Raw genomic sequence first — 26,517 nt, 5'->3', positions numbered from 1 at the left:
ACAATTCTTATTTCTTCCACACAAACCACTTATTGTTTGGCTTTCACAAGACCATCACCACTAATGCTAAGTGCCTCAGCTTCAGCAGCACTAGCAATCTCCTTCGCTTCAATCTTGATAGACTCCAAGAAACTATCAACATACGAGGCCATATCCAACGGATTCTTTCTATGAAGCATCAAGAACCCCTGAATCTGAGCAGTACTGAGTCTATGAGCAGGAATCAAGTCTGCAACATCCGCCGCAACCCTCAATGCAACATCATCACCCAACTCCTTGGCAAAGAATCTCGTATACATTTTCATAATCTGATCCCGATCAGCGAAGTGGAAGGCACATTTACGATCCACTCTGCCGGGTCGTAACATTGCTGGGGGCAGAGTATCGGGACGGTTTGCAGTCATGAAGATGATTCTATTGTCCTGAGCCTCAGCACCGTCCAGAGCATTGAGCACACCCGATAGTGTAAGACCCTGCTGATTATTGCTGTTGGATCCACCGTGGAATGGACTGCTGCTTGTGTTGTTGACACGGTTGATCTGTCCAGAGCCTCCTGATACACTCGTCATGCCTACATCGACATCTTCGAGGACGAGGAAGGCGCCACGTGGAGAGCTGGATAGGAGATGTGCGAGTTCACGGTCAGATCCAGATGGTGCAGAGAGAGACATTATACAGACTGGTCGTCGTAGGTATCCGGCCAGGGCAAGAATGAAGGATGTTTTTCCAGTTCCTGTTTGATTGAGTGAAATGGTGAGCAAACAAGGTCATCACGCAAAAAAGGAGCCTCTCCATGCCCATATTCAAGTAACTTGATCTTACCAGGTGGTCCATGTAGTAAGTAACCCCGTCGATATGGAATTCCAGTCTCGGTGTACCAGCTCTCACTATTCAAGAAAGATTGCACGTCTTCTATGATATCTTCCTTGACACCGTCCCTCAATATAACACTATCTAGAGGTCGTGGTGCTTTAGGTAGTGTTCGCATCCATCTGTCGTACCGTGCAGTGAATCTAGGACGATTGGAAAGAATTTAGTTGCAGCCCTTTCTCGGCAACCAAAAAATGACTGTGGTTATAAAGAAGAACATGTCTTACATCCAAATCTTGCCAGCCCACTTCTTATGACTTTCATCCGCAGCATCTTCAATAAGTGCCCTCAATGCCTGATCATCTCGGCCAAGCACAGACAGTCTCATAGCTCTCTTTGACCGCTGATTCTTGTCATCACTTGACATATTCATTACATTCTTATATCGTAGTCCATGAGTTGTTCCGTCGTCCTTTTGCAAGAGTATTTCGACAGAGACATCCTTGCCATGGTAGTTTCGTAGGACATAGTTCCCACAGTCTGGAATCAGGTTGATTTCTCGGCGTGTCTTGAAAAGGTTGTTGTATTCGTGGAAGTCTGGGTCTTTGGATTTGGCGACACGTCTGCGTACTGAGGACTACAATAGGGGTAGAGAGGTTGGACGGTTGGGAACAACGTTCACCTTAAAGAAAGTGCAAGTTTACAAACCACCGGGCAACACCAGTACATACCATCAAGGTCTTGCTTTCCGCAAGGTACTCACTTAACTGATCATAAATCTCATCTCCCTCCTCACATAATATCTGAGTATGTAACTGGTCTTGAATGGCAGCACTATATACAAAAATAAGGAGAAATGGTCACAAATCGTGTCTGCATTCGAATGGTGATGTTGTTGACAAAAAACCGAATATCTTGAATTGATGCTGACTTACACGACCTTATACAGCCAATCTCTCACTATACTAAGCAAAGCACTACAAATCCATATTCCAACGCCCGCGCTAAACAGCCCCGATCCAAACGAAGGAGGTTGCTGTCCTCCAAAAACTTGTTGCTGCGAAGTTGGAAAGACTCGTTCCTCAAAGCTACTTGATCCGTTCGCTAGCAGTGACGAGCCCGACATGTAAAGTTGTTGAAGCATAGTTGCCATTGGGTATTGTGCTAGTAGTTGGGTTGGATGGTGTTGATCCTGCATGCTCATAAGGCTATGTGATTTGTGTGGCTTGACAGAATTTCAGTATAGCGAAGTCACCTCGCCTCAAGTAGTGAGTGCAGTCACGGTAACAGGACCTGGATCTCAATTCAACATACCAGAGAGCAGTTTAGTGCCGAAAATACTGAGAAACGACAGATAAAAATGTGCATTAAGTTGAGTTTGGACGCAAATGTGTATTAATATCGAATTAGATTTTTACATGAAGGAGATGTAGTGCAAATCAAGCAGTATAGCAACCGCGTCAACACCTCTTTCTTCTTCTCCACCATTAACTTCAATCTCGTCAGCGCTAGCAAGCGATCCAACCTTCCCACAGCTCAAATCATTAGCCAACTGTGACTCCTTGATCTCCACCGCTTCCCGATCAACAGAAAGCAAGAAATCATCCACGTGGTTGATAATCTCCTCTGGTGTATCCCTATGCGCCATAAAAAGCCCTTGCAACTGAGCAGTAGTCAGCCGATCCTCTTTCAGCTTATTGGCAACCGCCCAGCCGTGATCACTGCACGTCTCGTAGCTTTCCATCACGGTGCCAAAGAAGCGTACAAAGAGTCGATGGATTTGCTCACGAGACGCAAATCCGAATTGAAACTTTTTGTCGACACGGCCTGGGCGTAAGAGACTTGAGGGTAATTTATCTGGACGGTTGGCGCCTATGCGAAAGTAGGTCTTAATTGTGCTTATTTATCGTGCATACGTTCGTGAAAAAAAGCACGAATGCGTACTTACTCATGAAGAGAATATGCCCCTCCTGTGCTCTTATCCCATCAATGGCATTCAGTAAACCAGAGAGAGTCACATTGGATGTAGCGGCAGCTCCAGTAGGTCCGTTACTCAGAGCAGGTCCTGTACAGCAGTCCACATCCTCGAACACGATCAAGGCATTTTTTGGTGCAGATGCCATCAAATTAGCTAAGTCGTTATCATCCATACTAGAAAGGAACGAGGTTAAGAACTTGCATTCGTCAGTAAAACCAAACAGCGGGATCTTTGGCGCATACCTCGGCGAATTCAATGACAGCAATGCAACTGGCCGTTTCAGCATTCCAGCCAAAGCTACCAAGAATGATGTCTTTCCTGTTCCAGGCGGGCCGTATCTAAATTTGCAAATTGTGTGAGTAAGAACAAACAAAGACTATGTGGGTTGTGACACATACGTACAGCAAATAACCCCGTCGGTATGGAATCCCGACATTTCGATAGTACTCCTCAGATCCCAAGAACTTTTGAACGTCCATAAGGATCTCATCTTTCAATCCTGCTCTCAGGACCACAGAGTCCAGAGACCTGTGTTGAAGAAGAGATGGTTGCAATTTAGTGGCGCACTTGAATACAAAGAAAGCAAAAGTTGGTTACCGTGGCTCACGAGAACAGTTCCTATACCACGAGTCGTAGCGTGGGGAGAACATAAATGTCTTACCTATAGAAGAGATGAAAAAGTGGATGAGTATTCAGCTATAAAAAAGAGAGTCATCGCAAACTGTCAGTTGATAGGCAATATGGTGTTTCTTCTCACATTACCTTGCTGCTTCATCAGCGACGACTCACACGCCATATCAATAAACTCCTTCAGCACCTTATCATCACGACCAAAAGTGGTCAAGCAAATGACCCGTCGAGTCCTTTTAGAGACTGCAAGGACTTGTCCGTACTTGGTTTCATTCAAACCACCAGACTCGTTCTCCTCCGTTCGCACAGATATAGCAATCTTGCGTCCTCGGATTTCTAATTGGTATTCTCCACAATCGGGGACGAGGCTGTAGCTGTGCTTGGTGGTTGATTGGTCTTGGTACTCGTCGCTTTCCTGAGGTAGGTTTGTTCGAACTAGCCGGCGTCTAACGGTGGACTAAGAAACGGAAAGATCGACTTAAAGGCGATCAAAGGGTTGGAGAATCAAACTGGAATCATACCATGAGAGTTTCTTGTTGGCTCAAATATTGAGCAACGTGGTAGAAGGTCTCGTCTGCTTCGTCAATCACAGCTGACGTGTGAAAGTAGTCCCATACGAATGCTTGGATAGTAGCTAGTCTGTCACGGCAGTAATTGTATACGGCAGCTATGAGTGTGACAAGGTTGTGTGAGAGTTCACGTTCTCGAATCACCGACTGTCATTAAACAAGCAGGAACTGACAAAAAAATCACAAGGTCAACTTACTAACTACCATCAGCCCAACACCTGACAAGAAAATAGACTCATTGGCAAGAACATTTGGTATACTTGGCGCATTCTTGAAATCGAATGCATTGCGTGTTGAATTGTCAAACAAGAATGTGGAAATCAGACCAGCTGTCATTGATTTTCAAAATGAAGCGTTGATTTTGAAGACTATCAGGTCTCGTTTTTGTAAGCGAAGTGAAACTGGTGTCGAAACTGATCACCAAGAAGGCCGTTTGGAAGAAACTGAGCGTTTCCATCGAACTCAGCCATGCACGAGCAACAATCCATTGAGCAAATGCACCGTTCTAGCATCCAAACTACCGGCGACCGTGTAGCAAATCAATCCGCAAAAGACGATGACAAAATGTGTGAGCAAGTTACAACACGGGTTCCCAGGGACAGAGAACTGACATCTTCACACGAGCAGTTCAAGCGCACTCTTGACAGTTGACTAGGTCAATAGTCATATACCACGTTCATACACACCTCCTTTGGTGTTCCAAGCCAGTCCGATACGTGCGAAGTGGGCACATTGCACATTGAGTGTGGTCACTTGATTGCATTAAAAAAAACCACGAAAATAAGCTTTTTAAGAGCTTACAATAGGACATAAGGTAAGTTGACACCGTTAGTCTCGCATTCGTATGTATAACATTGGCGCCTGAATTCTTCGATTCTGCATCTGCATCTTGAAACTTAAAACACTATGCTCACATTTCTCCACTGGTGATCTTGCAGAAACCGAGATGATACAAGAGAAGGGTGTAGTGGCAACGCGAAAGTCGTGCTTTGTATGCTGGGTAAGAGCATTTTGCAAGTCTTCTTAGCTTGAACGGGCATGCATCAGCCCCACATAAAACATGTGACAAAGGTCGTGAAAATGCGTTAGTACTGATCTTGACTTTTACAACCGTAGGAGACACATGGTGAATTTATACAACCTTGTCGTTGTAGAGACCCGGACTTGAAGTTTGCTCATCAACTTGTAAGATCTCCATGCATTTCGGAAGCGGAAGTCAACAGATGTTTAACCCGACACGCTTTTCTTCCTTCCGGAATGTCTCTAGTGTATCGACCGCTGGATGGAATCGCAACTACGTCTGCAGACACGGTTTCCCTTCGCTGTGACTCGTAGTAGTGGGTTTTTTGGAACCGGTCGTGTGGAAGGGGATTTGAGCGGTGCTCCTAGATGCTCTGTCTGCACGGCTATATATCAGCTTACTTATACACGTGTGTCGATACGTGAATTCATTGCGGAGAACACAGTTTTGCTTATACTGCTCTTGGTAAGATGTTGGACAAACCCGTCATCAGTACTCGTTAACCCCAACACACAAAGTACGTAGATCGCTAACTCAATTCCTCTTCTGCTTCAGATCGACTTGCTCATCCCCATACTGATATACTTTGCTCTCTCTGCTACAAAGCACGACGATACGTTGCGGCATCACGGCCTCCAAACACAAACACCAGACTCCGCTATCTTTGACTTTTCCGACCAAACCGAGCAGTCATGGGGATCTAGTATGGTTTTGGTCTTACATGGTGGATTTGTATTTGCTGGCTACTGCGCCTTTTTTATCTATCTGGTGTCGGGAGCCACCTGCTATCGCCGTCGTGTCTCATCGTACAGATAGTAGAATGGGGAGCTTGTTGAGGATTTTTTATTGAGTAAAGGGCCGAAAATGAGGGACGTTTTGGGGAGGGGGTGGAACTGAGTTGGAGGTTTCATACTAATAACATCACCAGTGAGTAAGAAACGGGACTTGTAAAACTGTACGCCGTTAGTAGTCAAGTAGCTGTTGAATACATTGTAAATACAGGACCTCAATTTGGTATTACTTATGTGAGATCTAAGATCTATGCCCTCACCTCCGAAAAGACAGCTTCATAGTCGCAGTAACGCGGCTTTTTCTACTAGCTTGAGATTTTAAATGTAAAGAACTGTATGGTGCCAGATACATTCTTAATCAACTCTTTACCCTTGCTGCGAACAACGCGATTGCTCTGCCTACATTCCAAAGAATACAACTCTCTTGGAAGAATGTCGAATTACAATAACAACAACTACTACGAGGACAACTCGTATGCCTACGATGGATACCCAGCCACCGCATCCTATGCTCCTCCAACCAATAGCAACGCTAACGGCATTTCCTCATCAGCAGCACCCTTTGTATATTCTCAACAATCAAGCACATTTGGACCAGCATTTCCCGACTTTACTCTAGTAGGCAACGACGGATATGACGACTCAAGCCACTACCAATCTGCCGCTGCCTATCCTGCCGGATACAAACCATCATTAGCATCACAAGCTGCTCTTGAATTGGTTTCTGCTACCTCTGGACAACGAGGAGTCGGGCCAATACATGGTACCAGTCATATCCCATCACGGCCTTCTCCATATGGGTATCCAGCTTCTGCTGCAGCATCATCGTCAACAGCAGGAGGTGCTGAACAAGCTGATGATGTGAAGAAGAAGAATAAGAAGAAGACGCTGAGAGTTGCTGGTGGTGAACTTTGGGAGGATGAGACTTTGCAAGAGTGGGATCCAAGTATGTAAAACGCTACTCTGCATGTTTGTGCGTTCTGGAGGTTTGGACTACGTGCTCACACCTCACTTATAGATGATTTCAGAATGTTTGTTGGAGACTTGGGAAACGAATGCAATGATGATATGCTGACCAAAACGTTCAATAAGTATACATCCTTCCAAAAAGCACGTGTGGTACGAGACAAAAAGTCGGGGAAAACAAAAGGCTATGGGTTTGTCTCCTTCAAGGATCCAAATGACTTTACGTTGGCTATGCGTGAAATGAATGGTAATGTACAAGTCTTTGTTTAGTAGCTTCGAATGTAGCGCTAAAGATTTGTAAATCTTAGGCAAGTATATTGGCAATCGGCCCTGCAAGTTGAGGAAGTCAACCTATGCGGATCGAAACGTTACAGTAAAGAACGTGAAAAAGACCAAAGATGGAGTCATTATGAAGCCAGCGTCTATGAGACCTGCCTTCACCAGTAATTAAAGCTACACAAAACATATAAACACATATTGTACAGAAAACTTTGCACCAGACATAGAGCACGTATATTTGAAACCTGCCAGTATCGGATTCTGTTGTGTAGATGGACCGCGCCAACTCATCTGAATAATAGCCTAAACATCGGTTGTCAAGGAGCAAGGCTTTGGATTGCCAACACTCCGACCACTTGATTCCAAACCTTTTGGGGAGGACGCCAAAGAGAACAGAAATCAGCTGCGGATAAGATAAATCTGACGCGCGCGTGCTGTCTGAGGCTCTAAGGCACTGAGTTTATAAGGTATGTCAATATCTTATCTTGAACTGCGTCTTTGGTATTTTGCACAAAGGATTCCTGGTGGGACATTACCATTTAAAGGATCATTGGAAAGATAATGATGAACGGTTTTTAAACGTTGTCCTGTCTATTCGATAATCAGATCGTGCTTGATTACGCCTGTGAAGCCTGTTTCCTTGAGCTGATACGTTTTCTTGTCAATTGATTAGAGCATTGATCAAAACCCAATTGTACAATCAAGATGATGTTGGGCAGGCATAACTCCAAGCTCGTGCACCAGTTACCACAGTCAAACGATACTCTCAAACGGATCAAAGAAGCTCCTAGTGTCAATGCCATCGTCACGTTGCCAAGGAGCTCCAGCACAACAACAACACCCAATCGTCCGCCACCTCTGCCAGATAAGGATATCACCTTGCCTAGAACGACCAGTAGAGGTGTATCAGCTGCTTCGTACGGGAAGCCATTGGTCAAATCTAGCAGTAAATCTGGATCTGCTGCACCAACGTCGATAACCGATCTGTCGATACAGGACTGTATGGATATGATGAGGAAACTTACCGAACTCCAGCTCACTAAAATATTAGGAGAAATCACTGCCAAGTACCCTGAAGCTCGAGGTATCCTACGCACGCGGTATCGCGAGTCGCTACAAAACCCACAATCAATAAGCCAGTTCAGAGCAGCTGTTGTTGAACTAGTGCATGACTTTGATACTGCTAGCAGCAAAGACCAAACCCCCGAAAGGGCACACGATACAGTCGAGAAATGGATTGACTTGCTACTAGCGGCATGTGAACACGCAGCATTACCACAATTCAAGATCCTCGTCACAGTAACGTCCCAGTTATCACGTACTCTCACTCCATCATCACCACTGTATAAGATCAAGGGACAGGTTATCGCAGAGAAGCTATTTGTATGTCTTGAACGGTCGTGGAAGTACGTGAAAAGGAAGGAGGCTGTTGTGGAGTATGTGTTTGCGCTCAAGATGGCTGTAAATACTTTGGGAGAGCATTGTATAGTCGTGCCAGAGTGGTTGAGGAAGCTCGAGTATCTGGATATTGTGGAGGATGAGGCGGAGTCGTTGCGGGAGGATGAGTATGAGGTTTTGCCGAGGATTAGGCATAGAAATGGTGGGTGCTTTGGATATGTTTCAGTGGTAATTTTCATAGTTGGTTAATATTCTATTTCGTTTGATTCAGATGCGGACGATGAGCGTGAGGAGCTCAGTGACGTGGAGCAAGAAGATGACTGGTGAAGTAGCATTACGTGACTTCTCAGTTTGAGATACGACTGTTCAGAGATCTTGTAGATAGCTGCTACAGAGCCTTGTTAAGTCTCAGGATAGACACACACACGCACACTTTTAAATACCTCATCTTATAAAAAATTCAACGACACTGTTTAATAAATTAATATATACAACAACCGGTACTTTTTAGGCTCTCAGCCGTGTTTTGAAAGCTTTGCACCGACTGCTCGAGTCACTTGCGTCAGTTTGACTGAATGTTTCGTCGTTTCAGCTGTATCGTTCTCAAGAGACCTTTGAACGTCAACTGTCGAGGATCACATATTAATCACAGGTAATTCAAGACTCACTTCTCCTTGTCTTCCTCATTACTTTTACCCTCGCACCACAACTGAACATTGTCTAACTTTTCAAAACTCGTGTCATAGGAGACCAATACACAACATGCCAGCATCTAAAAAGCCAAAATCCCCTCCCAATCCCACAGCATATGCTACATCTCGTCCCAAACGTAGCTCCAAACCAACAGAAACAGCGGAAATCGAGACGCCAACCCAAACATCAACCACAGAATCACCAACCAAAGGGACAATCCACACAGACGGCAAGCAACGATGTAGCTGGCTAGCTAAATCAGTCGCAAATCCAGATACACCGTACTCGAAACTGGAGCTCGAGTATCATGATAATGAGTGGTGTCCCGCTGTCCCGTCGAGGGAAGATGACTACCTTTTCGAGTTTTTGGTACTTGAAGGTACTTTATTGTATTATCAAAATGCATTGTAATCAATGTCTAATTTGTTTTGTTTACCAGGCGCCCAAGCTGGTCTCTCATGGTCAACAATCCTACAAAAACGGCAGCACTACAAGAAGGCATTCAAAAACTTTGATGTCGCTCTGGTCGCGAAACTGGATACCGCATATACGAATAGTCTACTATCGCCAGACCACGGACTCGTCAAACATAAAGGCAAAATAGAGGGAGCAGTCGCGAATGCTATCTTGTTTCAAAACGTACAGGCCGAGTTTGGGAGTTTTGCTGCATACTTGGACTCGTTTTTTGAAGCAGATGACGACGGGGCTGTTAGGTTTGAGAGGCCGAGTTGTTTGGGTAAGGGTGATAAAATACAGGCCAAGTCAGAATTGTCGGAGGCTATATCTGCGGATTTGAAGAAGAGGGGATTTAAATTCGTTGGACCAACAATAGTGTATGCATATTTACAGGCTGTTGGGATTGCTAAAGATCACGAATATGATTGTTGGAAACATCCGAGACATTCAACTCCAACATGATTTATCTATATAAAGTAAACACAAAGCTTTCTGCACATACTCGCGGCTCTCATGTATTAACGTACTTGGGGCCGCCACTACCTTCTGGCACTAATAAAATAATAAGAATTAGTATAATGTATGATAAAATGCAAAAATTTGACACTTTACCAGTCCAGTTAATATTTTGGCTTGGATCTTTGATATCGCATGTCTTGCAATGGATGCAGTTTTGCGAGTTGATTTGGAAGCGTTTCTGTCCTGGGTTGGCATCATCGTCTAGGTATTCATATACACCAGCTCAAAACAGTAGGTCAAGAATGAGATTGGTTTCTTTCCATGGATTTCGACTTGACTATTAACATACCTGGACAAAACTTGGCTTCAGGACCACCGTAAACCGGCAGATTCTTCTCCAACTGATCTGCTGGACCCCTCTGTAACTTCAAATGAATAGGTTGGTCATCAGCATGTCCAGTACCCGTCCTACTGACATTCTCCAGCAACTCAAACGTGAGTTTGCCATCTGCTTTAGGATACTCAATAGGTTTACAATCCTTTATGGGTTTCAACATTGCGTAATCTGGGCCCGGATGGTGGAATGTGAATGGTGCTCGGCCCTTCAGTATCAGTGTATCAAGGCCAGTCCACGCTATACCACCCCACATTCCAAGAGGGTTGTGGAAGGACGGACGGACGTTACGGACTTCGTATAGTTCTTTGCCCACCCAGGATTCTTTGACTGCTGCTTCGTATGATGATATGTCGAGAGGTGTGGTTGTGCCTTCTGGTGCGTTGGCTATAGCGTCGTATGCAGCTTCAGCGGCTATCATGCCTATGAAGATGTAACATTAGCATAGCTGTTTTTCGTCGTGGCTGGATGACTCCGTCCAAATTGTTTGGCATACCACTCTTCATAGCAAGATGTGTCCCCTTAATCTTGGGAACATTCAAAAATCCAGCCGTACATCCAATAAGACCACCACCAGGGAATGTCAACTTTGGAATACTTTGCCATCCACCTTCATTCAAGGCTCTCGCACCATAAGCGAGAATCGTGCCACCTTCCAGATAGTTTCGTATATATGGATGTGTTTTATACTTTTGAAAGGTCTTGTAAGGGTTCAAATACGGGTTTGAGTAGTCGAGTGCGACTACATAGCCAATAGCACACAAATTATTCTCCATATGGTACATGAATGAGCCACCATATGTTTGATAGTCTAGAGGCCAGCCCAGGGTATGCATTACCAGGCCTGGATCGTGTTTCGATGGGTCAATCTCCCATACCTAGGTTTCATTTGGTGGTCAGAAATGATTTGCCCTGTAGGTAATGATGACTTTTTTTTGAGCTTGCGTTAGCTTTAAATGACATGCCTCTTTCAGACCAATTCCATAGGTTTGTGGTTCAGAGTTCTTTCGTAGATCGTACTTGCCAATCAGCTTCTTGGTCAAGGATCCGTGGCAGCCTTCAGCAAACAAGGTCACTTTAGCGTGTATTTCCATACCACGTTCAAACGAGTCTTTGGGCAAGCCTGCTTTATTAATACCGACATCATTCGTAGCAATGCCCTTGACCGCCCCGGTATCTGTATACAGGACCTGATATGTTTCGTTACCTCGAGAAATCATCGTGGCAATAAATATGAGGCTTAGAGTACGGTACCTCACTAGCAGCATATCCAGGATATATCTCAACTCCCATTTCTTCAGCTTGCTCGCCCATCCATTTGACAACATTACTGAGACTGACGATATAGTTGCCCTTGTTGCTCATTTGAGGTGGATGAGGGAAGGGTATCGACATCTTTTCAGTCAGGAATCGCATCTTATCCTTGAGTGCAGGCTGATTTAATGGTGCTCCTTTGGCCTTCCAGTCAGGAATTAGTTCGTCTAAAGCTTTGGTCTCAATTACAGCTCCAGATAACGTGTGAGCACCTAAGAGCACATGTTATGCGTCAACTGAAATTGTACATCGACCACAAATACGAATATGAATGCAAAAAGTAGTTCAAATACCAATGTCAGATCCTTTCTCCACCACAAAGACGCGTAGCTCTCTGCCATCCTTGTCTGCCATTTGCTTTAATTTGATGGCAGCTGATATACCAGCAGGACCAGCTCCAACGATGCATACATCCACTTCCTCAGCGACACGTTCACCATTTAGGATAGCTACCTGGTCGGCATCAGGAGCTTCAGTAGCAAATCGTCGAATTCCGTTTGGTGAGAATCTGGTAATGGGCAAGTTTTGTCCAGTAAGACCACCATAGAAACGTACAGTCCTGTTCGTGACGCGGGCACAATGCCTAAGCACACTTGTGCCCGGCAATCGTCCTATTATCATCTGAGCGATTGGTTTGACGTTAGTTGGTAGAAAAAATGGAGTTGAGTCAGACACGAGGAAATGTGTAATGTTTGGTACTAGGATAAGTATGAGAGAAACGCGCATCTTCACGTGTCAGAATATCCATTCGATTCGTACGAGAACGGTTCAAGATGAATCGGTAGTAACTCAGCTAGCTCCCAGATCTTCCGTTTGTCAAGAAAAACACGCGAAAGCAAGAAGCGTTGGTAGACAATTGTATTTCTAAATCTATATACTCTAAAGAGTCTTTTGCGCTTTGTGAAATATGCAAAAATATGGGTTTGGCTTGACGTCCAACTCTATAACTTAGGTTTGCTCACTCCTACTAGCTACCAAAGAATACTAGCTGCTAGACGATCGTTAAAAGGAAGGATCTGGTGGCTTTGGTGGAAGACCTGTAAAAGCTCCTGTATTTAGTGAGGGATCTGTATTGCTGAGTTCTGCAGGGTTTGGGTGTTGTTGTTGTTGCACTGCTGGGCTAGTAGCGGTACTGGCACTGGCAGCATCGACATTGTTATAGGTTAAAATGGAAGAATATAAGCCTCTCTGTGGTTGATATTGGAATGTCGGCGGATATGATGACAACGGTGGTATACTTCCTGGTTCTCTAACAGTTCGTAGCGCGGTGTTTTCAATTACTGGGGGTCCTCCTTGCAGCTGCGAGAGTGTACTTGTATCCGGTGCTAATGGTGGCTGGTATCGTGTCTGTGGATATGTCGGAAGTGGATATATCGGTAGTGGTAGTGGTGGTGGTGGTGGTTGTTGAGAAAACGGTGATGGTAGGAGTACGGGCGACATGTTGTCAAACATGGATAGAGTTGGTGCCGTTGGGTGCCATGCTGTCTCTATAGGACTCCAAGGTGGGAAACTTGGGCCAGCGTTGAAGCTACTTGGATTATTTACCAATCGACCACGAGCCATACCACTAAAATACACGTCAGGGACACTACCACTCCTTCCTCTACCAGGACGTGAAGTTGCGGGTACGTCTGGGCCTGAACCTGGACTGAAACTCCTTCCTCGCCTTCTAGTGGACCTTCTGGTTGGTCCAATGATGCCTTCCGTTCCAAGATAGTCGAAGCTCTCCTCTGACGCCCGGCTACTAGACCTGATTGGAGGATATGGGGGTATAGTTGGGTTGCTGACAGTATTAGATACTAAGGGAGTTGGTATGGGTGGAAGGGAAGGTGTATCACCATCCCTAGCGGCTGTTGATGTTTGGACGACGGGAGTCTCAAGGGTTACTTCCGGATAGAAGGCCATATTGATCTGTAAGTCCTTCATGAGAGGCGACTCTGAAGGCGTCGTCAAATTAGGCAAATCCTGTTGTCGATAGTACCCCACAATGTGAATCTTGCCCATCGTTGTGTTTAGTGACATTGATTTTTTGTGGAGGACATTATCCAAGTCACTATTACTAGCACCACTGATGCTGGAGGGTGAGCTAACTAAAGATCGTGTGGAGGGAGATTCGGTAGCCTGAGTTGGTCCAAGAGTGCCTAGAGCATCGATTAATCTATCACCTCGGCGTATCGGTGGAAGCGGAGGCGGAGTGTCTGGAACATCTTCGATGACTTGTACTGGTTGTACTGGCTGTGCTGCTCGTACTGGATCTCCTATGGGGTGCTCTCTATACGCCAAGAATGGATATACCGTTCTGCTGGCACTCCAAGACCTAGAGTCCGTCCATCTAAGGAAGCAAATTAGGTAAACATGAATGCCAAAGAAGGTGTCGATTTGACTTCTCTAAATTACCTCCTAATCGAGCTCTCTTCCTCACTAAACACAAAAATGTTGCCAGAAACAATGAGCGAGTTTCTCTCATTGTCAGACAATCTCCTAGTCACTTTTTGCAAGAGGCCTAGTCTCACTGCCTCGCTTAATCGAAGACAGTCTTCCATGGATTCACAAATGCCCTTCCAAGTGGCCATTTTTTGTAAATGCAGATCTGCGTATAACCTGAGTCAAAAACCTGATTTGGGATCCACGAAAAACTGTGAGATACGAATAACCTGCTGCATTAGGTCAAATTGATTAACATCTTGCGATGCATAGTATGCCGTACCTGGCGACCTTGTAAGCGTAGAGTTCTCCCTTCTGCATTAATGCCTCCCCAAACACCCAAAACGAAAGGCGTTAAAATACTTAATCCCAGCAGGCTCACGTTGGGATCACTGCTTAATCGCCATGTAGTTGCTTTGTAGATACGTTTCTTTTAAAAGTTTTAGGAGTTGCCCTTTTACTCGCGAAACCAGATAGAGAGCACTAAAATTTCATTGGCAGTTACTTCGGTCCCTTTTTGCCTAAAACATAAAAAGGGGGTGGGAAAACCAACCTACCAGAAATTTTTTGCACCAAATTTTCTTTAAGCTGCTCAGGAGGTCAAGCAGATCAAAAATGCTTCTTGGTTGGGTCTTACTAGCAGTGTCAGCTCTATGGTTTTGCCTTGAAAGACACAAGACCAGATTACACTGGAAATCGTTCAGTCTGTTGTATTGGAATCGTGTTGAATGCGGATACATCCGCACATTCATGCAAGTCCCATTTTTCTTCTACAGATACCAGTTTTCTATGAACCGTACAGGTGCAAAGCACCGGGATTCGCTAAAAGTCTATGCGTCGACATCGAAGCGGGGAAAAGAGCTAGCGGCAATATCCCAAAGAGACATATCCACGATTTCATCCAGTCGATGGGTAAAAAGGCCAGCCAAAGCCAATCTAAACGACAGGACCAGCCTTGATAGGGTTCACATCAGAATTGTACAACCTACAGCTGTGCTTACTCACATGATGACGTCGCGACATGTGTAAACACTCGGAGCGCACCAAAAGCATCGCGCACGATGCATGCACTTGACCTCGGATTTATTTTTACTTACTCCACTTATTCACAGAAGTAATAGCCCCACATCTTGTGGTTTCATGTCCTGTGCGCGATAATTGTACAAGTAATAGTTCAACGACCCATCTCCTTTACCAAACTTGAGTTCATTCAATGCCACTTCGTTTTGCATCAAATCGAGACTAGGGATGTAATTAGTTGCCATGAGATTAATTATGCGTCCCGCAATTCTTCCGTCAATACCAAAAATGTGGCATAAGGAGAAAAGTCATACCAGTTGAATACATCAAAGTCAGCCTTCTTTGCCATAATCAGGGCATCTCGAATCAAGTTCAGACTGTTTCCTTCTTTTGGTACGTAATAGAACAAATAGGCCGCATTGATGTGTGTATGTATGGGATTGCCAATGACTGTTGATGGCAGAGAATAGAATGATATGAATTCGACTATTTTGTGTGATCCAGGATCCTAAATGAACGAAACGAGCGTATATTAAGGTCCGTGTGAGAAAAATAACGTATTCCACCATCTTCATGTCCAGCGATTTCGTCGTCTGCTTCTTCTACTACAAACTAATATTTTACGGATCTGTTTGACTCTTCTTCGGTTTGAGGTACAGCCTTTTATAAATGACACTGATAATCCAGACCCTTTGCATGAAAACACATTGGAAATAAACACCTACCTCGACAACGAAACTGGAAACCACAGATGGCAACGGTAGCAGCCAATGACCAACTTCAGCTTTCGACATGGTGGGTGCAATCTTGTAACGTGTTAAATAGGTATTCAATAAAGTTGTAACGGCTGGGACATCTGCTTTCGTCATGGCCCGTAAACCAGGAGTTTGTGGATCATCAGGTAGCTTATATAAACGAATCGTTCGTGCCATTGTCATGTTTTTGGCCAAATGAGAGAATTGTGTCTCAATGAGCTTTTTAGGATTGAGAGACCGGTGATAGTATCTGTGATGAGACCTATTAGCTTATGTTATTGAATGCAGTTCAAGCAAGTTCATACCGGCAGGTAGCGATAGGTTTTGGTAATACAACGCCTGCTGTATATACAGCCTGAAAGATGCCCTCCGTATGAACTCTCCTTGTCACTTCCTTGATGAGAACTGGTGCTAGACGCTTCGTTCGTAATCTCTTGTGTACACATAGGAAGTTGATTTCGACTAGCTGCTGTGAGCTATATAAAGATTTTGGTTGTCAATCATCCAACTTGAGAGCGTGGTTCAACTTTACTTAAATCGAGACTCACTGCTCTCGAACTCGTAATGTAGCAGGAATTCCACTGATGAAGGCTACTAATTTTCTGTTCGATGTAACTCTTACTCCAATCAACCATTGTGGCTTCCAACCTGGTGGTTTTAAAGCCCTATTTAATAAATTCGTTAGCGACTTTTATTGGTATCATGGAATGCATTTGGACTTACCACTTCAAGAAATCGGCAGAATAGTCAAATCGAAACATGTTGTCGTCATCTTCCACATAATTTAGGGATAGCAGCTCGTACAACTCTTTGATCTTTGAGAGAGTGAATGTTGTGAGTGCTTAAGCACAGTCCTATCGTAGTAAAACTCACCTCGGCGTCATTGTCAACATTCACGGTAGACCATTCAAAGTCTTTGGGCAGAGCATATGGTTCCTTTCGAATCTCATCGGCAGCTTTAGGATCCTCAATCACTCCATCCACTTTTGAGGCATCATCTAAATGAAAGGTATGGAGATGTGAAGCCCGGTTCAACTCTTATAGTTTCAGTCGTTCCATTTCATAATTTGATGTAAAATCCAGACAAGAAGATGAAGTCAAATTACCAAAAGCCGGCACAGGTTGTGTCATCCAGAACTTGTGGTCCTTCATATCCTTGATTATAGGACGACCTCTAGCATCCAACTGCAAGTTTTGCATGATCTCGGTCATATTAAAGCGTTTTAATAACGAGTCCATAGCTGCCAAATCTTTGGTAGAGACGCCAGAGATTCCAGGTGTTGTCTTGTCACTACTGCCACCAGCACTTTTCAGAGCATCAGCACCTGAATTTACTAGTTTTTGTAATGCATTTCCATCTTTAATCATTTCAATGAGCTTGCTGGCTTCCAAAGCATCATCTGCCGCGCTGTCTGTTGTAGCAGCAGCTGTTGCGGCTTTCTTCTTGCCCTTCTTTTTGGATGCAGAGGCCGATGCAGCTGGAGTCTGTATAGTATCCTCCACGTCGTGTTCTTCCTTTCCTGCAGCTGATGCCATTGTCGCTAAAAATGTTTCAAAGATGTTTTGAATTATCAAAAGTGCAAAAGTTGGCGAAGAAGCAAGTTGCGCAAAGGTACGCGATTCTAATGCATGCATTCAGAGTATTTTACGCGTAAAGAACCATATATTGACTCAAATTCACTTCCATCAACTTCATTTAGTTAGGTTTTGGCAGAACGCAACCACATCTTTCGACCCTTCAAGTTGTTTGTAATCGTACATCAGAGATTCCCTTGTTCTCTGGTATATGAGTCGAACATGACACGTAGGCCACCTAAAATCTTTTACGAGGATGCCACCTTTGGACAATTGATTGGTAGTGCGACATTGCGACCACTGGTAAGAATTGCGCCAATTGGTCGCATGAAGTTCGCTTAAAGTGCTTTTGAGCTGATTCGGCTCGTATGAACTTGCCAGTTCTTTGTCTGCATCTCTTCACGGTGGTTTGCCATTGCGTACCGTCATGTCTTAACAACACGCCAACGCTAACAATACCGATGCTCTGTAGGTGACACGTAGGATTCAATTCACGGAAGGCCCTACCTACCTTCCAGTCTCAAATTCTTTGACATTCAGCGATATTCCACGGAAGGCAACCATGATCGTTAAAGTCGCAGAGCTTTCCCAACAAGCTGACGCTTCTGTGTTGCAATATGGCAGCGGTGGTGGAAATGGAATGTTTAGATCTCCACGACTTTCAACCAAGGACGTTGATGTGGTGTTTGTTTGTGAGCAAGGTGGCAGATGCTTGTCGCAGCTTACAGTCGACAAGGACGGGAAGCTACTGGATCGCAAGGTGCTTGTGGACTCTTTCAAAGGAAAGCCGTTCAACTCTCCGAATGATGTCGTGGAAAAGAAGGACGGGTAAGTATACAGTTCTCTCTGTTTCACTCGCCACGTCATGCCGTTTCTTGGGATAGTTGGAATGAATGAACAGTCTCCAAACGCATACCTTCGTTTTAGCTCTATTTGGTTTACAGATCCAGACTATGGATGTGAAGAGCCTGTAGCTGGACATCATTACCCAAAAACTCAAGTCTGCTCTGTATACAGATTTGATCCAGTAACAAAGGTACGCACACATTAGAAGTATTACCAACACCAGCGTTTAAAAACGATCCTAATCCTACTGTATAATTCTTTAGGAAATTGTCGCAGTTAATACGTCAATGACCAGACCAAATGGGCTTACATTCAGCCCAGACGAGAGTCTGCTATACATTGCCGATTCTGGTGCATTAACGACGGACCAAAGACGTGATCAATCGCTTCCTCATCACGTAGTAGTGGCTAAGGTGACGCGAGATGGCAAGTCCCTCGAGGATGCCAGGGTGTTTGCTGAGATCAATCCAGGTATGAATAAAGCTCCTTGGTTTACTGGAACTCTCCCTAACACGACTTGACGATTTCCAGGTATCCCAGATGGAATACGAACGGACTTGAAAGGTAATCTTTGGGTGTCATGCGCTGACGGAGTCCAAGTCTTTAGACCAAGCGGACAGGTATGTTTTAAGTTGATCAAACTTGATAATGACAAAGATGACGTGACGCACACGAAATTTTTAGCGACTGGGTCGTATTGATGTCGGAAAGGTATGATATGTGCTTGAAATGAGGCATGAAGCTCAAAGTGCTTACTAACCATGCGATGTATAGGTTGTCCAAAACATTTGTTTCGGCGCAAAGGACATGAACACGCTCTTCATTGCCGCTCGGTCGGAAATCTGGTCGTTGGGACCATTGAGCGTAACAGGCAAGCCTTAAATCCTAAGTACCTTTGTCTTGAGGGTGGAAACAAATAAACTAAATTGCGATTCAGTGTTGAAACCCACGTGCTTCTCGTAGCAACTACGTGTCTGTCATTTGTAAAAATCTTCAAACTAAGCTCTGATAATATGTAGTCTGTCCTCCCGCTGTGTTGCTTCGCAAACTATGAGCTGCATTATTGCTGCATTCTTCCCACACACATTCTCTCTTCACGAGGATCACGATGGCGGACGAAAAATCAAGTAAAGTAGGCTCCTTCATATCAATCTCAGAACAAAAGAAAACTACCCACATGGACACTACACATGCGCAAATAGTCAATGTCGAAAACTTGATAAAAGCTACCTCTCGAAACTTAGTTGGAGTTTGGTCAGTCGAGAGAGTTTAGAACTATCACGCTTGAGGGCTATTTGCGTTTATTTGATGATTAATCTACTGCTTGTACTTCGGAAACTATTGTTTTGATACCAGCCTGCACTTATACATCATCGTTTTCTGTCATGCATTCACTGACTGAACTGTGTCTTTTTAGGAATAGGCTTGCTTCATCAGCTACCAGGACTTGGGTGTTTACTGCTGAATATCCCGCCTTGAGAGCCTACATTCTCATCTGGCTATTACTCTCGTAAGCTCTATGTTATATATGATTGTGATGAAACCATGCACTCATCGCCAAAAACGAAAAAGCTTGATTCCAGTTTCAATTTTCGCTGTCGCTCTGCTGGTGCCTGCAGGTACGTTTGCTGTCCGCCTTGAAATGATGAGCTTGACTAATTGGGCCAATTTTCACGAGCTCACAAAAAGCTCATGATACTCTGCTTGGCCAATCTCATGATACGTTGCTTGAACGATCTCATAACATGTTTTTGTCGTCATAGCAATCGCATTCATCACTACACAATTCATTTGGTACGTGTTGATGCATGTTTATAATGGTAACGATTGCCATCAATTCTGACCGAGACTTTGTTGGTCGTAGGGGAGGCATTGCATTGGCTGTTCTCGTACCTGTTGAAATTACAATCTCATTCGTCTCAGGAGGCATTGTTGCCAGCTACTATGTCCTTCGAGCAATGTACGTTTGCAAGATAAACACAGTGCAAAGGTTCATTCTATTGATTATTCATTGCTCTTTCTCGTCATAGCAAAACCGCATATAACAAAAGGAAAGAATCTCAGCAACAAGCAACACAAAATGCGGAGATGTTGCCGATAGTTGTCTTGCAGGAGAAGGTTACAAATGAAAAAGAAGAGTAAAATGAGCAACGGGCTTGTATGAAAGCAATGAAAATTCGTATATGTATAGCAATGAAGTATGTTGAAAGGACGGAACGGGTTGAAAACTTTGACAAGGGTTGCAAGTTACATCAAGTGTTTTTTTCTTCGAGGATCTGATCTTCAAACGTGGGCACGTGGAAGAACAAGATACATGAATACGTCATCATGATACATATCATACTGACATGTGCGTTGTTGCGAAGTCAAGACGCGAAACTGGACGTCTCGCAAACTCGTTCGAACAGCCAAGCCAGCACACCACTCCAAATCAACCATTCGACCTCTTCTTTTGTTCTCAAGTTATTAAATAGGACCAACTCGAAGCTTCGCCGGTAAGCTGCTAAGATTACTCTCTGCGTCCTCTCTTCTTTGGAAGTCTCTCCTTCCGTCGAAAGCTTGTTTTGGAAACTTGTCGAAATCAGGAGGACTTTTGAAATCGGAGGTAGAGGATACAAACATCTTGAGCTTCAATCGTTATCATATACAAGGCCGCATGCTTTCGATTGAGCCCGCTATCTTATTCATTCGAGCGACTTGACTCATATGAACTTTCTGGCTGGCTGATTTTAGATTGTCGGGCACTGATGACTGCTTCCATCGCACACTCTTTGTGAATGTGCCAAGCATTGGAGATCACCTTTCTCGTCATATGGTATGTATCCTGACAGTGGCTCTTGGCTTTCATCAGCTTCATTTGATGATTGCACTTGATCACCAAACACCAAACTGGTTCTTGGATATTTCTTAACTGGAACTGCAAAGGAACTACCTCCTAACTTGTTTTTCGATCAATAGGTACATAAATCAGCATGAATCTAGCCAATTTCATCAACAATGAAAGAGTGCCGAGTGAAAACAGCATCTGGTCCGAACCTGGAGCTTGTAAGATTTGTCAGTTTGCGTCAGTGCTAGACATCATTGCTGATCATCTCGCTCGTTAGTTGGGGCCCTGTTGCCGAGAAGTTCCAGCTTGGTCGTTAAGCCTGGAACCGTACGCCAACGCCACGAGCTAAATAAAACTGATATGTTGATACAGCAGCAACAGCAACAACATCAGCAGCTCATCCAAAATCATCAGCAGCAGCAACATGATTATGCAACAGCTTTATCCATATTTGGGGAAGCTGTGGTGCAGCAACAGCAACAACCTCTTGCGCTTCAGCAGTCTCAGACGTCGCTAAATCCTATCCTACTTCAGCAGCAAACGTCACACATGGCACCTCAGCAATCTACTCTACAGCACTTCTTCCAGCCTGTAACTACGCAGACACCTGCACCATTATTGCCTGGCTCGTCGCTATTCAACGGAACTCCGTACTATGGATCGTTTACAGCTCATATGCCTCAGCCCCCTCTGCAGTTTTATGCACCGATCATGTATCATAATCTAAATAATCTGAATGGCGCTTTTGCTGGAGTGCAACCTGGTGGAATGGTCGGTCAACCATCTGAACTATTACCGCCGTCAACTGCTCCAGCTCGCAAGGACTGGTTTGGTGAGTTCGCGTTGTTGGTTTGAGCCACCTGTTTGTGCTGCACTTTCGAGTCACTTCTGTGTGCTGCTCAAAGCAAATCATTCATACTTGTGTGCTCAAATCAAATCGCCAATCATTCATTTTAGATTATCTTTTGCAAATGGCACATCAAAAATATAATGCTCAGGACTATTCGGGTGCCTTGTCTATACTACAGGAACTACATAACTTGCAACCAGAACACCTGCCAACCTTGCTGTTGCTTGGTTGCACGTGTTATTCATTAGGACTTCACCAGCTATCAGTATACTACAACAATATGATACTGGCTCTAGATTCGCAATTTGCTGAAGCATATTCGAATCTTGGAACGACGTATAGAGCGATGGCTATGGAAGCTGCAGCAGCTGGAACTACAACATCTCCAACTTCATCACAGCCAGGATATAATCTAGAAATGGCCGAAAGATATTATAGAATGGCAGTCGCTATAAGGCCAAAGTACTGGGACGCCAATATTAACCTTGCGGGGCTCCTTAGTTCCCAAGGACGATGGAGAGATGGGCTCGAAGTCTACTCTTCAATCGAACGGGCAATGGAAGAAGAGTTCCCACCAGAGGAACGTATAGAAACTCTCTTGTCTACACTTGTAGTCACTGAGAATGAATCTGTGCTGGTTGCTGCCATCGCGGAATGTGAAAAGAGAAAGAAGAAACGTATAGCATATCAAAAAGCTGCTGGAACTGTACCATCTGGTGAAGCAAGTGGCTATTCGTCTGAAAGACGACGAGATCTGTATTATGCCAAGGGTAACTTGTCATTTGTTACAGGCGATGTACTAGGTGCAAAACGTGAATATTATAAGGCACTCGCAGCGGTCGGTATCGATATGCTCAAAGTAATATTACGAACACCACCAGGATCTATACCGCAACCGCCATTGTCACCACAACAAGTTTTAATGATGGTCCAACAACCTAAACCACCAGGTGAAACAACCTTCTCTCCTACAACCGCATCCGTACTACAGACTTTGGCTAAAATATATCAGGATACGGGAAATACTTCGATGGCTATTTCATTGTATTATGTATCGTTGGGAGTACATGCTACTGCCAATGTGTGCAACAATTTAGGAATATTGTTGTCGAGCCATCGTCTTAATGAAAGCATAGGATGGTATGAAGTAGGGCTTGCTCTAGATAACAATCACGCACACTTGTATACGAATTTGGGATCTGCGCTCAAGGATCGTGGTCAGGCAAGTACCTTACAGGAATACAATCTTGGGCTGCTATTGGTTTTTTCTTGCTGCCTAATTTCTCATCACATACTTCCCCAATCATTAGTTTGCTCAAGGCATTGAGTGCTATCAGAGAGCAATCGCATTACATCCAGACTTTTACATTGCCTTGGCCAACTTGGCAAATGTATATAAAGACCAAGGTCGTGTCGACGAAGCTATCGAACTATATCGCCGTGCTCTCAGAGTCAAACCAGACTTTATCGAAGCCTTTTGTAATTATGTAAATTCTCTCTTCTTTGTCTGTAAATGGGACGGTAGAGACGCCAAGCTGCTAAAGATACGAGAGATTGTAGAACGACAGCTTCAGGAGGGCGTGAAAACCATACCCAAGGGAGTGCCAACAGTACTTCCCTTCCATACCTTTACATACTCGTCTCTCGAAGCTTGGATGGTCCGCGATATATCGAGAAGGACTGCCGATCGGGTGGTCTGGAATGTACTGACGAGTGATTGGTTTGCTGGTTTCCCTGCGAGACCAGGAAACTTTCTCACTCTGTCACCAAAAATGTTGGCATCCATGTCAGCAGCCATTCATCGATCAGCTCACTATCCATACCCATACACATTACCACCATTACCCACAGCAGCTTCTCCTATTATTCGCATAGGATATGTCTCCTCCGACTTTAATAATCATCCATTAGCTCATCTCATGCAATCTGTATTTGGACTACACGACAGGGACCGATTCAGAGTGTACTGTTATTCCTTGTCGCCATCAGATAATTCACCGTATCGCAGTAAGATTGAAGCAGGTGCCGATGTATTCATAGATGTGTCCAACTGGTCATTGAGAGATATCGTCGAGAGAATCGCCCTTGTCGACAAGATTCACATCCTTTGTAACCTGAATGGGTATACCAAGGGTGGACGGAATGAGATCTTTGCTGCCAGGCCAGCGCCGCTACAAATGGCATTCATGGGGTTTGCGGGCACCATGGGCGGTGGCAAAGTCTATGATCCTACTGTTGATGCTGATGCGGCGGCAGCAGCAGATTCGTCCACATCTGCCTTCTCGGCTCGTAATATAGGAAGAGCTAATACAGAACACTCGCTGCGACGATCTGCATCAGAGTCGTCGCTAGCTCGGTCTAGACCTTCAACGCTGACGTTTGACGATACGGAATTCTTTGATACGCTGTCAGACCGATTTATAGACTATCTCGTAGCAGATGAAATAGCATGCCCTCGTAACCTTGTATGTGGTGAACCTATAACTGAAGCAGAACCCGATGTAGTTGCACCATCGTCACCTGCTTACTCGTCAAGACAAGTACGAGGTCCAGTAGTACCACAGGATGATCGAAATCGAATGTATACTGAAGGTCTGATATACATGCCGCACAGCTATTTCGTCAATGATCATCGACAAGGATTTAAAGAAGAGGATGATGCTGAAGTCGATGCTATGCTCTTACATGCCATGCATGCTCCCATTGAAGATATGGGTATGATGGCTATATCTGGTAGTGATGACGATGACCTTCCAGAACCTGAGTTGTTGAAATGGAGGAGAGAGCAGATAAAGCGGTTGAAGATGAGACAGGACCTGTTTCCTGGTTTACCAGAAGATACTGTTATATATGCTAATTTCAATCAGCTTTACAAGGCATGTGTGTTTGGGTTTGAGTTGACTTACGACAAATCCGTAATTGCGTGTTTTGTATTGACGTATTTTGCTTGATGATTTTTAGATGGACCCTGATATCTTTAAAGTGTGGCTTAATATTTTGAAACGGGTCCCGAACTCTGTGTTATGGTTGCTCAAGTTCCCAGCTGCAGGAGAAGCACATATTATGAAGTTTGCCAAAGAGCATGCAGGTGAAGAAGTTGCACAACGTATTCTCTTCACTGGTAAGTTGTATATCAAAACTGTACCGGATTTGAATTCTTTGAAGAGTATGCAACTGAAAATCTTTTCTGTTTTTCGCAGATGTGGCTCTGAAACATGTACATATTCATCGTGGTCGTATTGCTGATGTCTTTTTGGATACTCCTGAGTGTAATGCTCATACCACGGCTGCTGATATATTATGGAGTGGAACACCGATAATATCGTATCCGAAATATGACTTTAAGATGTGCTCACGAGTCGCAGCTTCAGTAGCATATGCCACTGGTAGTTGGGATCCACAACGTGGTAATCCATTTGCCGATAAAGGAGAACGTGGGTTAGCGAACGGTCCACAACGTCTAATGGATCCCATGTTGTTGGGCCATCAAATGGTAGTCAACTCGTATGAAGAATATGAAGAACGAGCAGTAGAGTTCGGAAGGAGTTTATGGTGGGACTGGCAACAGATACGACCAAATCCGCTACCTCATGAAAACGATGCTAGTGCTGGTCTGTTTAGTGGTAGTAATAATGTACAGTATCAACAACAGTCTCGTCAGTCTGAAGTCAAGGCTAATGCACTTCCGGTACCCACTCGCTCTGACTCGAAGATAAATCTCGCCTTGTTACCTGAACAGGCTAGGGCAAAGCAGGAAGCCTCTTCAACAGCAGCAGCAACAGGAATGTCTGGAACAATAGCATCAGCATCAGCAGGCGAACAAACACCACCACAACAACGTAATATCCGATTCATCAATGTAAATCCCTTTTACCCATCCCGGGCACATCCAACCCATATACTAGTAGCTCGTGGTACCGCAATGCAATTACGACGCCGTCTCTTCTTGACTCGAACGACTATGCCACTATTCGAAGCTGATCGATGGGTACGGAATCTGGAAACTGGTATGAGGCTAGCATGGAAACGATGGGAAGCGGGTATGCAAGTGATTGCTGAAAGGAATCAACAGGAATATCAGTCTGTTGGTATGTATGCTAGTACAGGTGCAACGACTGCAAGCCCACCGGATAACTGTATTTCACGACGAAGAACCACGTCGAGGTGTTTGTGGATTGCAGATACGGATGTTGCCGTGCGAAGAGAATTTTGAATGTATAGTAAAAGAGCTTGTGGGCGCATAAAAAACCGATCCTCATATTATTTTTCTTTGGAGAAGCATTGTGTATAGAAAAATGGCGCCAAAATATATTAATAGTCTAGCGTATTTCTTTAATGTTTTGCTGTGTCGACCTTGGTCTTCTCTTTGCGACGCGATAAACACTGTCACAAATCACATTTTTGCGTCGATCGCTCCTGTTCGCCGTTTTCTTGTTATGCAGCTGGACTGCACCTACAGATC

The 26,517-nt window shown here is 44.4% G+C and overlaps 6 protein-coding genes across 6 annotated transcripts; 3 read left to right on the top strand and 3 right to left on the bottom strand.

The window, feature by feature from the left end:
- Positions 1-29: 29 nt before the first annotated feature.
- Positions 30-4,323, bottom strand: SmJEL517_g01939 (uncharacterized protein; the record flags this gene model as incomplete). The annotated part of the gene is made up of 14 exons (XM_031167867.1): positions 30-733; positions 823-1,013; positions 1,098-1,447; positions 1,542-1,644; positions 1,746-1,974; positions 2,125-2,150; positions 2,229-2,682; positions 2,759-2,961; positions 3,031-3,126; positions 3,191-3,316; positions 3,386-3,449; positions 3,551-3,875; positions 3,940-4,085; positions 4,185-4,323. The coding sequence occupies 14 exons, from the start codon at positions 4,321-4,323 to the stop codon at positions 30-32; spliced, it is 3,156 nt and encodes a 1,051-aa protein (XP_031026180.1).
- Positions 4,324-6,231: 1,908 nt separating this feature from the next.
- SmJEL517_g01938 (uncharacterized protein) lies at positions 6,232-7,216 on the top strand (the record flags this gene model as incomplete). Its single annotated transcript, XM_031167866.1, has 3 exons — positions 6,232-6,745; positions 6,818-7,012; positions 7,074-7,216. The coding sequence occupies 3 exons, from the start codon at positions 6,232-6,234 to the stop codon at positions 7,214-7,216; spliced, it is 852 nt and encodes a 283-aa protein (XP_031026179.1).
- A 533-nt stretch (positions 7,217-7,749) lies between these two features.
- SmJEL517_g01937 (uncharacterized protein) lies at positions 7,750-10,053 on the top strand (the record flags this gene model as incomplete). Its single annotated transcript, XM_031167865.1, has 4 exons — positions 7,750-8,644; positions 8,714-8,765; positions 9,189-9,514; positions 9,575-10,053. 4 exons carry the CDS (start codon positions 7,750-7,752, stop codon positions 10,051-10,053), a joined length of 1,752 nt encoding a protein of 583 aa, XP_031026188.1.
- A 49-nt stretch (positions 10,054-10,102) lies between these two features.
- SmJEL517_g01936 (uncharacterized protein) lies at positions 10,103-12,379 on the bottom strand (the record flags this gene model as incomplete). The annotated part of the gene is made up of 7 exons (XM_031167864.1): positions 10,103-10,143; positions 10,204-10,332; positions 10,400-10,867; positions 10,941-11,322; positions 11,374-11,634; positions 11,699-11,970; positions 12,052-12,379. The coding sequence occupies 7 exons, from the start codon at positions 12,377-12,379 to the stop codon at positions 10,103-10,105; spliced, it is 1,881 nt and encodes a 626-aa protein (XP_031026187.1).
- A 2,909-nt stretch (positions 12,380-15,288) lies between these two features.
- Positions 15,289-17,493, bottom strand: SmJEL517_g01935 (uncharacterized protein; the record flags this gene model as incomplete). The annotated part of the gene is made up of 8 exons (XM_031167863.1): positions 15,289-15,424; positions 15,517-15,710; positions 15,928-16,207; positions 16,263-16,433; positions 16,506-16,622; positions 16,681-16,772; positions 16,831-16,955; positions 17,064-17,493. The coding sequence occupies 8 exons, from the start codon at positions 17,491-17,493 to the stop codon at positions 15,289-15,291; spliced, it is 1,545 nt and encodes a 514-aa protein (XP_031026186.1).
- Positions 17,494-21,350: 3,857 nt separating this feature from the next.
- On the top strand, positions 21,351-26,268 carry SmJEL517_g01934 (uncharacterized protein; the record flags this gene model as incomplete). Its single annotated transcript, XM_031167862.1, has 6 exons — positions 21,351-21,423; positions 21,483-22,037; positions 22,163-23,316; positions 23,366-24,970; positions 25,017-25,176; positions 25,256-26,268. The coding sequence occupies 6 exons, from the start codon at positions 21,351-21,353 to the stop codon at positions 26,266-26,268; spliced, it is 4,560 nt and encodes a 1,519-aa protein (XP_031026185.1).
- Between the last annotated feature and the right edge of the window lie 249 nt (positions 26,269-26,517).

Source organism: Synchytrium microbalum (genome assembly GCF_006535985.1).
Source record: "Synchytrium microbalum strain JEL517 chromosome Unknown SmJEL517_scf0007, whole genome shotgun sequence".
Lineage (NCBI taxonomy): Eukaryota > Fungi > Chytridiomycota > Chytridiomycetes > Synchytriales > Synchytriaceae > Synchytrium > Synchytrium microbalum.
The sequence above is the reverse complement of the archived record's forward strand: the minus strand, read 5'-3'. Positions and strand labels throughout refer to the sequence as shown.